At 36.8% G+C, this 13025-nt stretch overlaps 1 protein-coding gene across 2 annotated transcripts; it reads right to left on the minus strand.

Annotated features, from left to right (window-relative positions):
- Window positions 1–2570: 2570 nt before the first annotated feature.
- On the minus strand, window positions 2571–8118 carry LOC114275437 (nicotinamide adenine dinucleotide transporter 2, mitochondrial). 2 transcript variants are annotated; one of them, XM_082892576.1, is made up of 5 exons: window positions 7832–8118; window positions 7504–7599; window positions 3801–3907; window positions 3082–3157; window positions 2571–2868 (listed from the first exon to the last, which is right to left on the minus strand). In XM_082892576.1, exons 1-5 carry the CDS (start codon window positions 7911–7913, stop codon window positions 2720–2722), a joined length of 510 nt encoding a protein of 169 aa, XP_082748702.1. In that variant the 5' UTR covers window positions 7914–8118; the 3' UTR covers window positions 2571–2719. The 2 variants fall into 2 exon arrangements, with proteins under 2 accessions (XP_082748702.1, XP_082748703.1); XM_082892577.1 differs by having other exon boundaries at window positions 2571–2817; window positions 7832–8112.
- Between the last annotated feature and the right edge of the window lie 4907 nt (window positions 8119–13025).

A 13025-nucleotide genomic window follows, 5' to 3' on the forward strand; every position in this document is an offset into this window, starting at 1 on the left:
CTCTTTATTTTCGGCCTTCAGTGCGCCTATCTCTGCTCACGCATCCTTGTACATGCGCTGGAGCAGAGCGAGTTGGGCGTTGACCTGATGGAGCTCACTCGTACTGTTCTGCAGTCGGTGAGCCAATTTTGTGACTGCAGTCACCGTCTCCATACAGGACATCAGTGTGAAATGATTGGCTTCAATGTCTGATTAAGCTGCCATTATTTGCTTAATCGACATCATAGGAAGGTTAGGAAGAGTGGGAGCCGGGGCACTCGGCCCAGCAGTGCTTACGGGATCATTCAGGTCTGGAAAGAGAGTATGGGGACGGGACAAGGCCATGTATTAGGAGAGAGAGATGTAATCGAACGGAGAGTAATTTTTGACAACCTTTCTGCTCTGCTCAGTCTCTCTGTTCTATCTCTCTCACGAAGCGAATGAGGAAGTAAAAGGCGAAGAGAGTGATTAAGAAGAAGACGGAGGAGAAGACGACAAGAGGGAGAGAGAGCCAAGGTAGCTGATTGACTGATTGACCCGTCTCGCTTTTGTCGGTCGGCTGACGGAAAAACGAGGACGCGTGTCCGACGCGATTTTCGACCAACAAAAAAGAGACGCGAGTGAATCATATATATATGTATATATCTGTTTTGATTAGCTATTTTTTTGATGCCATTTATCATTATCATTTTCCTCCTCATTCTCCAAATTCTGAGCCATAATTTCCTTTTGATAATGTCACAGGGGGAGAAAATTATATGATGTTATGTATTATGGTATTATTTTCAAACTAATCTGATGTTATATATTTATAGTTTGATATCTTAATCTTATGTCATGTTATTGATTAAAGCTTATTTATTACACATGTGCTAACCTATGTATTTATAAATGAATTCAGGGAGCATGACTTGAGGGGAAGCCCTTGTTACTTCCAAATCAAATCAAAATATCATTGTGTGCCATCATCAAAAAGGGAGAAATTGTTAGACTTATTTATTTTGCTGATTTATTTAATTATGTTTTTAATTTATTTGAAAGAGAAAAATAGAATCAAAATTTATTTTGTCCCATTATTTTTCACCTAAACCTTTATCCTAAATGTTGTTAGAATGTATTTAATATTTGATTAAATCAAGAGTTCAAACAGCCCAAAATAGAGGTTCAAACAGCTCAGCACAGCAACAGTTCAAAAGGTTCAAAAGGTTCAAGTGGAAGATATTCAAATTTGCAATGATGGAGTAAAAGATATTCAAATTAATAATGATGGAGTACAACGGCTATAACGGCTATAAATTCAAATAAATACAACGGCTATAAACGGCTATAAATTTAAATGAATATAACGGCTATAAACAACTATAATTTTCATTATATATACCAAAGCCTCTAATGTAAACAAGTGACAAAAAAACCTGAAAATATTCTTTGATCTATAATCACTCACATCTATTCTCAGAAATTATACACTGAGCCTTATAGATTTAAACTCATCTTTCTTGTGTGAGATTTACAGAAAAATCAAAACTTCATTTTATATATCTTTCTTTGAGAGATATTTATTGTAAGCTTTCTTTGAAAGCAAAAATACCATTTCATCTTGTAAAAGTGTTGCAAACACCGTGTTCTTGAAATCTTGAGAGTGATTGTGAATCACCTAAGATTTGCAAGGGTTTGGGCTTGGGCTTGTAAAGTCTGTGTAAAATCCGTGAAGGATTGCTCCATTTGTAAAGAGGTTGCTAGCACCCCTGTGAAGCTAGAAGATAGTGGAAAATCTCAAGTGAAGCTTGAGGAGTGGACGTAGGCCGAGTTAAAACCGAACCATTACAAATTTATTTGCATCTTTCTCCCTTATCTCTTTATTTTATTTTAAATTACCATAACTATATTTCATATTTTTACTGTGCTAAAATCATTAATTGACATAGTTGTTAAGACACTTGTTTTAATTATTTTTATTTCATTAATTATATTTATCTATTGTGCTAGTCATAATTTTTATTAGGATATTATTAATTTTTAATTGTAAAAACCTAATTCACCCCCTCTTAAGTTGTCTTTTGGGTAACACAAAAGTTGCGAACTTTTCACTTTCTACTTGAGCTGGACTCTTCCCAATACACCTGTTTCTTTTACAGTCTCCCCCAATCTCACTTGATCAAATGCCCCCACCAGAGACAGTGCACTTGACCAGCGGATTGAGGATTTCTTTCACCGTAATCACAGTTACAGTTATTAAAAAGGCTGCTCAGGCTACACAGCTTACTATAAATACCCTGATGATCATCATCAATTACTTCCTATTGATGATAGTTTTCTGACTAACTGTGGAGTTATTCAACTGCCGGTGGTGTCATCAATCGCTATTGGGAACCAAAATGCCAGTGATGTGTACTCAGTTGCACTACTAATGTTTTAGTTCATATCCACTTTATTTAAAGAGTGCCAGGAGGCTTACTTGCAGAGCTTAAACATATTTCAGCTTGGTGTGTGCGTCCTAGCACTTGAAAGGAGTTTTTCTTTCAAACTTCATCTCATTTTCCAGCAGTGGTTCTAGTTTAGATACTTCTGCAACATAGAGAAGCATACTGTACAGCCAACAGGAGAACATTCTCCAACAAAATTAATTACAACTACAGAATTCTGCAATAGTAATACATACACAAGTTATAGATACAAGTATTTGTTTTCAAGTCAAGCACGCAGAAACTAAAAGCATTCACTAATCTACTTCAATAGGTTAGAAAGAAACTGCATATAACAAGATCCAACCTCCTTGGAGTCTGGTCTTAACAACCCACAGTGGATTTGCTGCAATTGCTGTGACAGCACCAGCACCTAAAGCAGCAATCATATTCGCACCAAATGTAAGTTGAGAACTGTTATTCACTGTATTATCACAGTATGAAATGTCAAAAGAAATTAAAACAATCAACTGAACAAAAATCAGCAATTATATTAACACGGAAGAAGGATAAAAACATGTAGCAAAACCTTATAAAACAATGAAAAAAATATTGTTGGGAGAGATTGGCTAGAGCCAGCTTTTAAATTGAGGGGGGAAAGTGAGAGGATTCTACTACATTTTCCACAAACAATTACCAAAGAGGTAGCTTCTAATATGGTTGTTTTCCCACAATGACTGGATGAAACTAGAAATACAGATATTGCTTTGCCCCTGAAAGAATTCCCAGGGAGAACAGATTACTTGATAAATAAAGAAGAAGCAAAGGATAAGATTGGAACATTCATAAGACCCACATGCAGTAGTAACAACAAAAATTGCCTTAGAACACTGGTAAATGAGCCCGCTCCATGGGCAAAAAATATTTGGTTCCATCATAAATTTTTCAAAATGGGTTGGCTGTCCTAGAGGCTTTATCCTAGTTCTCTGGAACAATGATTAAATTCTAAAAGTTACATATTTTGCAAAGACATAACTAAAATGGGAACCAAAGCAAGTTTTTTCACTACAGAAGCATTCAACTTATAAAAGAATTAACAAAAGAAAGAAAGAGGGGATTTCTGGAGATTCGGACACAAGAAAACCACAGGCTGATTCCTTTGTTGGAACTAAAAACTCCTCAGTAGTGTAACCATAGTGACTGCACATAAGCAAGCAATGAGTACTGTCTAGAAAAGAAATCCAACAAAACGGGAGGGGAGAATACATTAAAAATCAGAAAAGATATGAAGGTGCACTCAAGTATATAAATTTTTTAATATATATATATATATATATTTGAAGCTGCAATGGCTTCTATAATAAAGGAGTACTGGTCATTAATCTTCAAGAGTAACTCAAGAAAAGTAATACTCACCGCCCAGTTTGGAAGTAGTGCCACCAATGTTGGTGAAAGGCCACGGTAGAGTCCCTTCAAACCCTCAGTTCGTATTATATTCTGTAGGCTTGTAATAATGATACTACCTAATTGTCACCAAATATGAAGTGAATTAAGTACATCAACATCTATAAGAAGAGCATGCGAAAATTATTAAAAAAATAAAAAAATAAAAAAAATGAACATTTGGAGAGAGGAAGCTAAAAAAAACTCAGTCCAAAGGTTAAGCATCATTTTTCTATTTGTATAGCTCATCTATATATTCCTTGGGCGTTTCATTTTAGTAAAATTATAGTTATTTATCACGGAAAATTAGTTTCCATCTGTAAAACAAAATAATAGAAGAGGAATTGAAAAATCAATAAATATTAGACCAATATGGTTGATTGTGCAAAATTCTAACATATGAACATAATTTTTTTCCCCAGAAAATCCCTATGTGCACTGGTGGAGATTTTGTGCTAGCCAAAGAGGCTAAAGCTTGTTAATAGTGATGTCTTAACCAAAAAATGAGGGTAATGAGGATGCGTGTTGCATAGTTTGATAATGATATTACAAGGAGAAATAGTCAAAACTTGTTAGTTGTTAGTTGTTACATGAAGCCAAGTGGACTACTGTACCCACCTGAGTGGTAGAGAAGTCAATGAAAAAGGTCTTATACTCCTATTACGGAGCTCTTACATGGTTAGAGCAATTGAGGTTCATTGAATTCATTATATTCCATAAAGGTTAGATTATGCAAGATAACTTTAATGATGAAAAATGCCAAAAATCTTCTTTGAAATTGTAAGATAAATTGATAGAGAGAGAAATATAGAGAGAATAAATTGTATGTATTATGATTGATATATGTTGTGTTTTGTACAATGGTTCAGGGGCTCCTTATAAAGGAGAAGTTTACAAACAATGCATCCAAAAGCAACCAAAAGCAAAGACACCATGATTACAGCTTGGACACTTTACAGCTAATAACATATAATACATTAACAGCCCCCCTCAAACTCAAGGAGGATAGGAACTAACCAACTTGAGTTTGAAAAGAGTAACAAAACGTGAAAATAAACTGACAAATAAAATAAAATAGGATAGGAGACACGGTATGGCCGTGTCAGATCGTTGTTGAAGACACGGTATGGTCGTGTCACACCGTTGGAGAAGACACTGTATGGTTGTGTCGGACCGTTCTAGTAGGTAATGTCTGGACAGTTTACGAGATCATGCCGGACCGATGTAGAAGCTAACCGGAATCAATGTCGGGACAGTTTACGAAGTCATGCCGGACTGTTGTAGAAGCTGACCGGAATCAATGTCGGGACAGTTTACGGGGTCATTCCGGACCGGTGTAAAAGCTGACCGGAATCAATGTCGGGACAGTTTACGGGGTCATGCCGGACCGATGTAAAAGACTTTGGTGGTGCACCAAGGGGGCGACTTAGGGAGTGCGCCATGGGGTGGCTTGGGTGGTTCCCATGGTATATAACCATGCTCACCATGATATATGTATAACCCCCCCTCAAACACAAATAGGTGTGAAGATAGAAACCTATTGGAGGTTGAAACAAAGGGATGAATAAAGTGGAGTAAAACAGCTCAACACAGAGTGAAGATGTGAAAAAAAAAAAAATGATAGAAAGGGTTTTTTTTTTTTTTTTTTTTGTCGGTTGTGGTTTAAAAATGTGATCAGGGTTGATCCTGATATGAATAAAGCAAGTGGGTTGTGCAAACTCGAATGGTAGGTGTGGTAAAGGAAAAAAAAAATCAACTGGAATGAATGTTGTTTTTTTTTTTTTTTTTTGTGAAAATAATAATAATAAGAAATAAAATGAAGTGGTGGAAGCCAGTGGAATCAATGAAGGCTAGTATAAAATATGTTAGTGGGGAAAAGAAAGATGGGTATGTTGATTAAATAATAAAATAAAAGTGGGTAGTGGGGAAGATGAGTGTAAAGAAAAGTTGAGTGAGAATAGTGTGGTTGGTATTTGTTAGTAGCCACGTCTTGGACAGATCAAACACTGTGGGAAAAGTTGAAAAAAAAAAATTTGAAAATATGAGGGGGAGAATGGGGACAAGCCCATGTGAGTGAAAGAGGGGTTTGAGTTTGGAAAGAAAGAGATAAAAAGTGGAGCATCTCTGCTGTGCTACCCCATCATCAGTCTCACACAACAAAGGAGGAGAGAGACAGAGCCCCTGTGATTTGCCAATTTGGCATTTTTTTTTTTTTTTTTTTTAAAACCCAAAAACCAAAACCAAAAACTTGAGGCCATTCTTTTGTGAAGTTCTGTGAAGAGTATGGTCTGGTGAGAAAGCTGAAAGGGTTTTGGGAATTGAAAGAGTGAGTGTGTGTACACAGGTGGGTGAGATGGAGTTGGATGAATGTGAGGAGACTACACTGCATGATGTTAACATTGAGGACGAGATGTGTCGGAAACAGCAACAGGCCCAAGAGGCATACGATGAGGATGATGATATGCATGGTGGTGGTGCCCAGAGGGTGCAGTGTGCGCAGCAATGATTGCTGCATCAGGGAAGAAGTGGGAGGAGCTTGAGCCGGCGCTGCTTGAGGCCGAGATAATTGCGGCGGAACTTCGCCGGAGTGAGATCGAAGAACTTGGTGACACCGTGTACGGCGGAGGGATTGAGAATCTGAGTGCAGAGCCAGCCGGTGGCCATGTCGAGGTCGCTCTGCATGAGGAGCTTCCCAACAGAGTGGGATGGATCGGAGCATTTCGAACCATGGTGAAACCATGGTGGTGCTCAGGTTCACTGAATGGAATCTTGGAGGGTCATAAGGATGTGTCCATGACTTCGGTGATTGAGTCGGAGGATGGAAGCTTGACTAAGGGAGCTTATTTTACACCATGGTTAACGGCAGCAAGAAATGTGGCAGCGGAATGAAGATATGTGTAGAGGTCCGGCGGGCGGTCAAGGCGAGGCTGCCGCCCGCCGGTGAAGCAGAATTACTAGGTTCTTAACCTAGCTCTGATACCATGTAAGATAAATTGATAGAGAGAGAAATATAGAGAGAATAAATTGTATGTATTATGATTGATATATGTTGTGTTTTGTACAATGGTTCAGGGGCTCCTTATAAAGGAGAAGTTTACAAACAATGCATCCAAAAGCAACCGAAAGCAAAGACACCATGATTACAGCTTGGACACTTTACAGCTAATAACATATAATACATTAACAGAAATATTGAAAATGTGAAGATGTGTGCATGTTTGGCTCTATCTAATACTCGATTAGTTGATTTCTTTCTGACATGTTGGTTCATTGCTTTCCACTTTTAACTATTTGCAAGGCAATTTTTCTGCTATAGTTTTTGCTCGGGAAAATTAATCTCCTTCGGACAAAGGTAACCCACTTAACGCCTTTTGGTCATAGGCTTATAGAAAGCTTGAAATTTGACGGGTTTTTTTCCTTATTTTCAAACATGATTTCCTTTTATCTACTTGCTAACCTTTGAACAAACTTAGAATGACTTATAATTGTGGAATATATTCATTTAATGTGAATATTATTATTGATGAATTGCATGCTTTGAAAAAGTATTAGAAATTTCAAAATGTTTTCAATTAGTTATGTTGTCATATAATGGAAGAATGTAAAAATAAATAAATAAATGGAATTTCATTTGGACTTCAAAGGATTTTACCTTCCATGGACTTGTAACACATACCTTTTGGACCAGAATGGTGAGCTTCAGGAAGGCCATGGACTTGTAATCTGGTTTTAATCACATCCAATGGGCACACAAAAGTGGCAGCTATAGCCGCTGCAGAGCACAAAAATCGCATATGAGAAACCAAAAACTGACTCAATCGACAGCTTCTGATCGAAGCATTCACACAATTGACAATTAACTATCAAAAGCACCAAAAAGCTTAACAAATTCACTAGCTTTATCAAAAATTAACAAAAATATCACCAAATGAACAAACTCTAACTGAAACCACAAAAACACTTTTTAAATCAAAATTGAGGGATTTTGGTAAAAAGAGCGAAACCGGCGGCGGCATCGGCGGCGGCGTCGCAGATGATTTTCTTCGAGGTCCGACGATCTGGCAACCACGCGCCGCCAGCGGTCATCTTTGAAGAACTACTTGACTTCAATTATTCCACAATGGCATATGCATATGCATATATATATATATGTATGTATGTATGTATATGGATAAACTTTCTCAGTGCAACATTAATCGAATGGAAGAGAGAGAGAGAGAGAGAGAGAGAGTGGTTTTGATGGGTTTGTTTGTTATTTTCGGTCCAGAAGTGGGAAGTTCAAGTAGTGGTGGTGCACTGGTGTTGTCGAAAAGTGTTTTCAATTTGCTAATACTTGAAAGCAACTAATTTTATGATCCCGTTTATTTGGTGATGTAAGCAGTATTTTATTTAAAAAAATTAGTTGACACGTTTATGATTACTTTTTATATAACTAGCGGTCAGGCACATACGATGTGTGTGTAAATTAAAATGATATTATTTATAAAAAAAATTATTATACATCATAAATTTATTAAAAAAAGTAGATACGTGGCAGTATAAAAAACAAAGGTTTCAAGACACCATAAGAGGTGTTCACTTTATAATAATATATAGTGGGTGGCACAAACGATGTGTGTGCAATTTAAATAAATAGGAATAAAAGAAAATAAAAATGAAATTAATATTATAATGTGTACTTAAATAAATAGGAATAAAAGAAAATAATAATGAAATTAATATTATAATGTGTACTTAGTAGGGGTGAGCAACGGATATACCGATCCGCCAAAACCGACCGAACCGAACCGATCCGTCGCATTTTGGATGGATGCGTGATGTCAAACGGATGGTTGCGGATTGATTTTCTCTAATCCGCCAATTTGGCGGACGAATGGCGGATTTGAGGTTTCTTTGGCCGCAACCGAACCGCCAAACCGCGAGTACCCTTAGTAATTTATAAGACTTTGTGTTTTCAATTTGTTTAAATATTTCGTTTGTGTTTTCAATTGAAAAAGAGTTCAAATATTCTGTTGAAAAAAAGTTTTCAACTTGAATATATTTTTTGAATTGAAAAAAATAAACATATTATTTATTTATATTTTTTGGTTTTTAAATCTAACTCTAAAAGTAATAAATAGAAAATATAATATATGCTGCTTGGATTTTGTTTTCAAAAACATATATAAATGTAACAATACAGAGACATACAATCTCTACTATTGTTTTGTTCATGGTTTTGGTGGTTTGCATTGTTTTTATATTTTAAGAACCACAGATTACAATATTTTATGTGAATGAGGCATGCTGTGATTGTAATATATGGATGATGCATGCAGTGATTTTGATATTCTAAAGTTTCAAATTTTCTTTCTTTGGATGAGACATGTAGTAATTGTAATACTTTTTTAAGTCATTAACTGTAATACTTTTTTTTTTTTTTTTTTTTTTGGAGGAAGTGCACAAGTTGAATTATGTTGAAAACTTATAAAATTTCAAACCGCCAAACCGATTCGCATCCATCCACCAAACCGCCAAACCGCTCAATCCACATCTGCCGGATTGGCAGACGGATGCGGATTGATTTTCTCCAATCCACCAATCTGGCGGACGGATGGCGGATTGGAGGTTTCCTGGCCGCAACCGACCCGCGCCCATCCCTAGTACTTAGCTTAAGTGGTATGAGTCCTCATACTTAAACCCATGGTTATGGGTTCAAGCCTTGCCCATCACTTTGTTTAACTTTTTTTAAAAAAATAAAAAACGCTGCCACATGGCATGAGGAGAGTAAAGCTTCAGGACACCATAAGAGGTGTTCACTTTATAATAGTATAGATAGATAGATAAAAATAAAAATATATATTTGGTACATATCAGCCTGGCTTTTCTTCAATCTCAGATCGGATTGGAGAGTATTATTGGATCCGTGGAGGCCACCAAAAGTCCTGTTTTAATAATCCGAATCGTTAAATGTGTAAAATTCGTCGAGTATTATATACCAGTAAACAATCACATTGATAGGATATCGATAACTATCTCATCGGTTCAGTTTTCTATCAATCGTTTATTTTTCCACCGTCTATTTTTTTTATACAAAACTAATTCAATCATATAGTTATTGATATCCGATCAATGTGATTGTTTTTAAATATATAATACTCGATGAGTTTTAGACATTGAACGGCTTAAATTATCAAAACGGGACCTATAACAAGCTCCCACAAGTCCAACAACACCCTCCAATCTAATATGGGACTGGAGAAAAGCCAGTGCCATAGATCATTTACATGTTGGAATGGAAAATTTTCTAATTCTAGTGCACATTCCATAATGGCCAACACCAAATGCAATGATTAAAGGTTGGGGTGGCCAGTGGCAGTTAGGGGAGGGGAAGAGGTGAATGATGAATGGACAAGGACAAAAAAATTAATAAGTGAAATTATTTTTTTTTTTGTGATAATAATTTTTTTTAATATAAATGCATTCCAAATAAATTTTTGTTTATAATTTTTTAAATATTTATAAATAGAAATAGAAATATTTCAAAACAAACCTAATTTAATTTTTTTTTTTATATAAATGTATAAAGAGAAAACTATAAACTTAAATATAACTAAGCTTCTATTTATAGCAAATTTTTATCTATTTTTTATGAAAAATTTATCTATAAATGTCAACTTGAGAAATAGTGATCTGATTAGCCCCAAGAGTTTTCTTATACACCAATTAATCTTATTGATTTTAGAAAAGTAGATTTAGAGTACTGATATAAGCACGTACTGTTTTCCTTTGGACCACCACCTTATTTATTTATTTATTTTTATTTCAATTTTGCCATAACACTAATTTCCATTTTTGCCCATTTCTATCTTTCCAACCCTAACCTTAAACCTCCACCTCCACCTCCACCTCTACTTCAACCGACAGCCTCCTCTACCAACTCTCTCTCTCTCTCTCTCTCTCTCTCTCTCTCTCTCTCTCTCTCTCTCTCTCTCTCTCATGTTCAGCATATTTGACCACCCTTCACCTCGCCATCACTTCCTCACAACCGCCATCACCACCATCCTTCCTCCACCACTAACCACAAAATGCAAAACCACACTTTTTTTTTTTTTTTTGCTACTGCTGGAGATTCAAATTCTAATCTCATTCTCTTCTTTCTCTTATAATATGTTCTCACAACAACTCCCCAAGCTCTCTTTCGTCTGAAATCTCGGAGCTCAATTCGGGGCACAAACATCCCAATCACATTCAAATTCGACGCAAACTTCGCGAAAGCAACGAACTCAACCAGCGATGGCGTAAGTCAAGAAGAGCAATGTCACGACCCAAATCCGCCCCTATGGGTTTAGCACCGTAACCGGCCAGTAATCCAAGATTATCGAAGGCCTGCTTAACAGTAAAATAGTAATACAAAGTACAGGGGCATGACGGAAGCCAAATCAGTAAATAAACAATGTCCAATGAGCTGTGACAGTCTGTTTGCAAAAAGGCTTTTCATACATATATACAATCAGTACAAAACAGTAAGTACAACATTTGCAATCGTTCAGGACAGGGACTTAATCCCTATTAAAACAGTACAGTAACAGTGTATACAGTCTATACAAAACAAAACAGAAAGGGGGAAACTAAAACACCCCATAGCCTTAGCTTGAACGGACTCGGAACCTGGCAGTGAGGCACATAAGTTGGCTTGACAAAATTGGAGTTTACCCCGACACTTCTAGCAACGGTCCGGTGCCTGTACACCTACATATATATATGAGCAGTGAGCTAAAGCCCAGTGAATAACATAATGCGTAAAGAGGTTAAGAATGAATGTCCTTACAGTATTGAAAACAATCATTTCAATCAGTATATCAGTTATTCAGTCATTACAGTCATATGTGGTACATCCAGTAGCAAAACAGTACAGTAGGTCTTATCAGACCGAACAGTCAGTTGATGGCCATCATATCAGTAAACAGTAATGGTTCCAACATGGGAACCAACAGAGATCTCTGTGACAGTAGCAGTATAATACAGTAACAGTAGGTTGCTAAGGATGGCACAATACAGTTCACAATTAGGACATCATTCATTCAGTAACAGTATCATTTCAGAAAACAGTACAGTTCAATTGTTCAGGAGATAATCATATTTGAACATATCTTTACACAGTTGTTACTCACAGAGTTCTGGGCTACAGTTAAGCTAGAGCGCGTCCTCAAATGCCAACCCTACACAGTTACAGAGTGAACACACACTAACTTATACAGTTGGGAAAATAGTAACTTAATCCCTAATTTTCCTCGGTGTGGTTCTACATCTATATCCTCATTAAGATACCTTAAACTAGGTTTAAGAATGCCTAGGATGAAATGAGGATGCAAAGATGCACTTGAAAAACATTTTCAGAATTTTCAGAAAATAGGGTTCACGCTCGAGCGTAGGTTACTCCGCTCCAGCGGACATGCAGACAAAGGTTTCTGCTCGAGCGTAGACTTACCCACTTGAGCGTACAGCAAAATAATCAAAACTGCTGGATGTGTGAAAATCACGCTCGATTGGGCGCTGGACACCCGCTCGAGCGTAAGACACAATGTCCCGCTCGAGCGTCAATTGTTTCGCTCGAGCGGACTTCAAAACAGTGCAAAGTGCTGGGAGCATGAATTTCACGCTCGAGCGCCAGTCACCCCGCTCGAGCGTGAGTCCAAAATCTGGAATTCCCAGATTTGAACCTCAAGCTCAAAATCAACTTCAAATGAACCAAATTCGATTCTTTTGGGCCCATTTCCTGGAAAACACTTCAAAACCCATAATATAACATGTTTCAAAGCTCAATTTGTAAATCAAAGCCCAAAGGTAGTTCAAATAAATCCAATTCAAACCAATTTTCATGAACATGACTTAAATTGAACATGCAAGACTTTAACTAGCTTCCAAGCTTCAATACATGCTCTAATGAGCCAAATCTTCCAAAGACATGATAAATTCATAGTCTCTACTCAAGATGTGAACATGCATGTGGCAAATTTATGAAGAACAACCTCAAGATGCAAGAGTATGCCATGCATGCAAAGATTAAGCTTCAATTCAACATTATAAGGCTCAATCTAGGCTTAGATCACTAAGGGCACAAGAACCATGCATGAATCAATTCAAAAACAAGTTCAAGAAGGTGGATGTTCTACCTTAAGTCTTGTATTCAAGGTCTAGGAGCTCAATTTGCAATCT

The sequence above is a fragment of the Camellia sinensis genome, chromosome 10 (assembly GCF_055761805.1).
Source record: "Camellia sinensis isolate YWXY chromosome 10, ASM5576180v1, whole genome shotgun sequence".
NCBI lineage: Eukaryota > Viridiplantae > Streptophyta > Magnoliopsida > Ericales > Theaceae > Camellia > Camellia sinensis.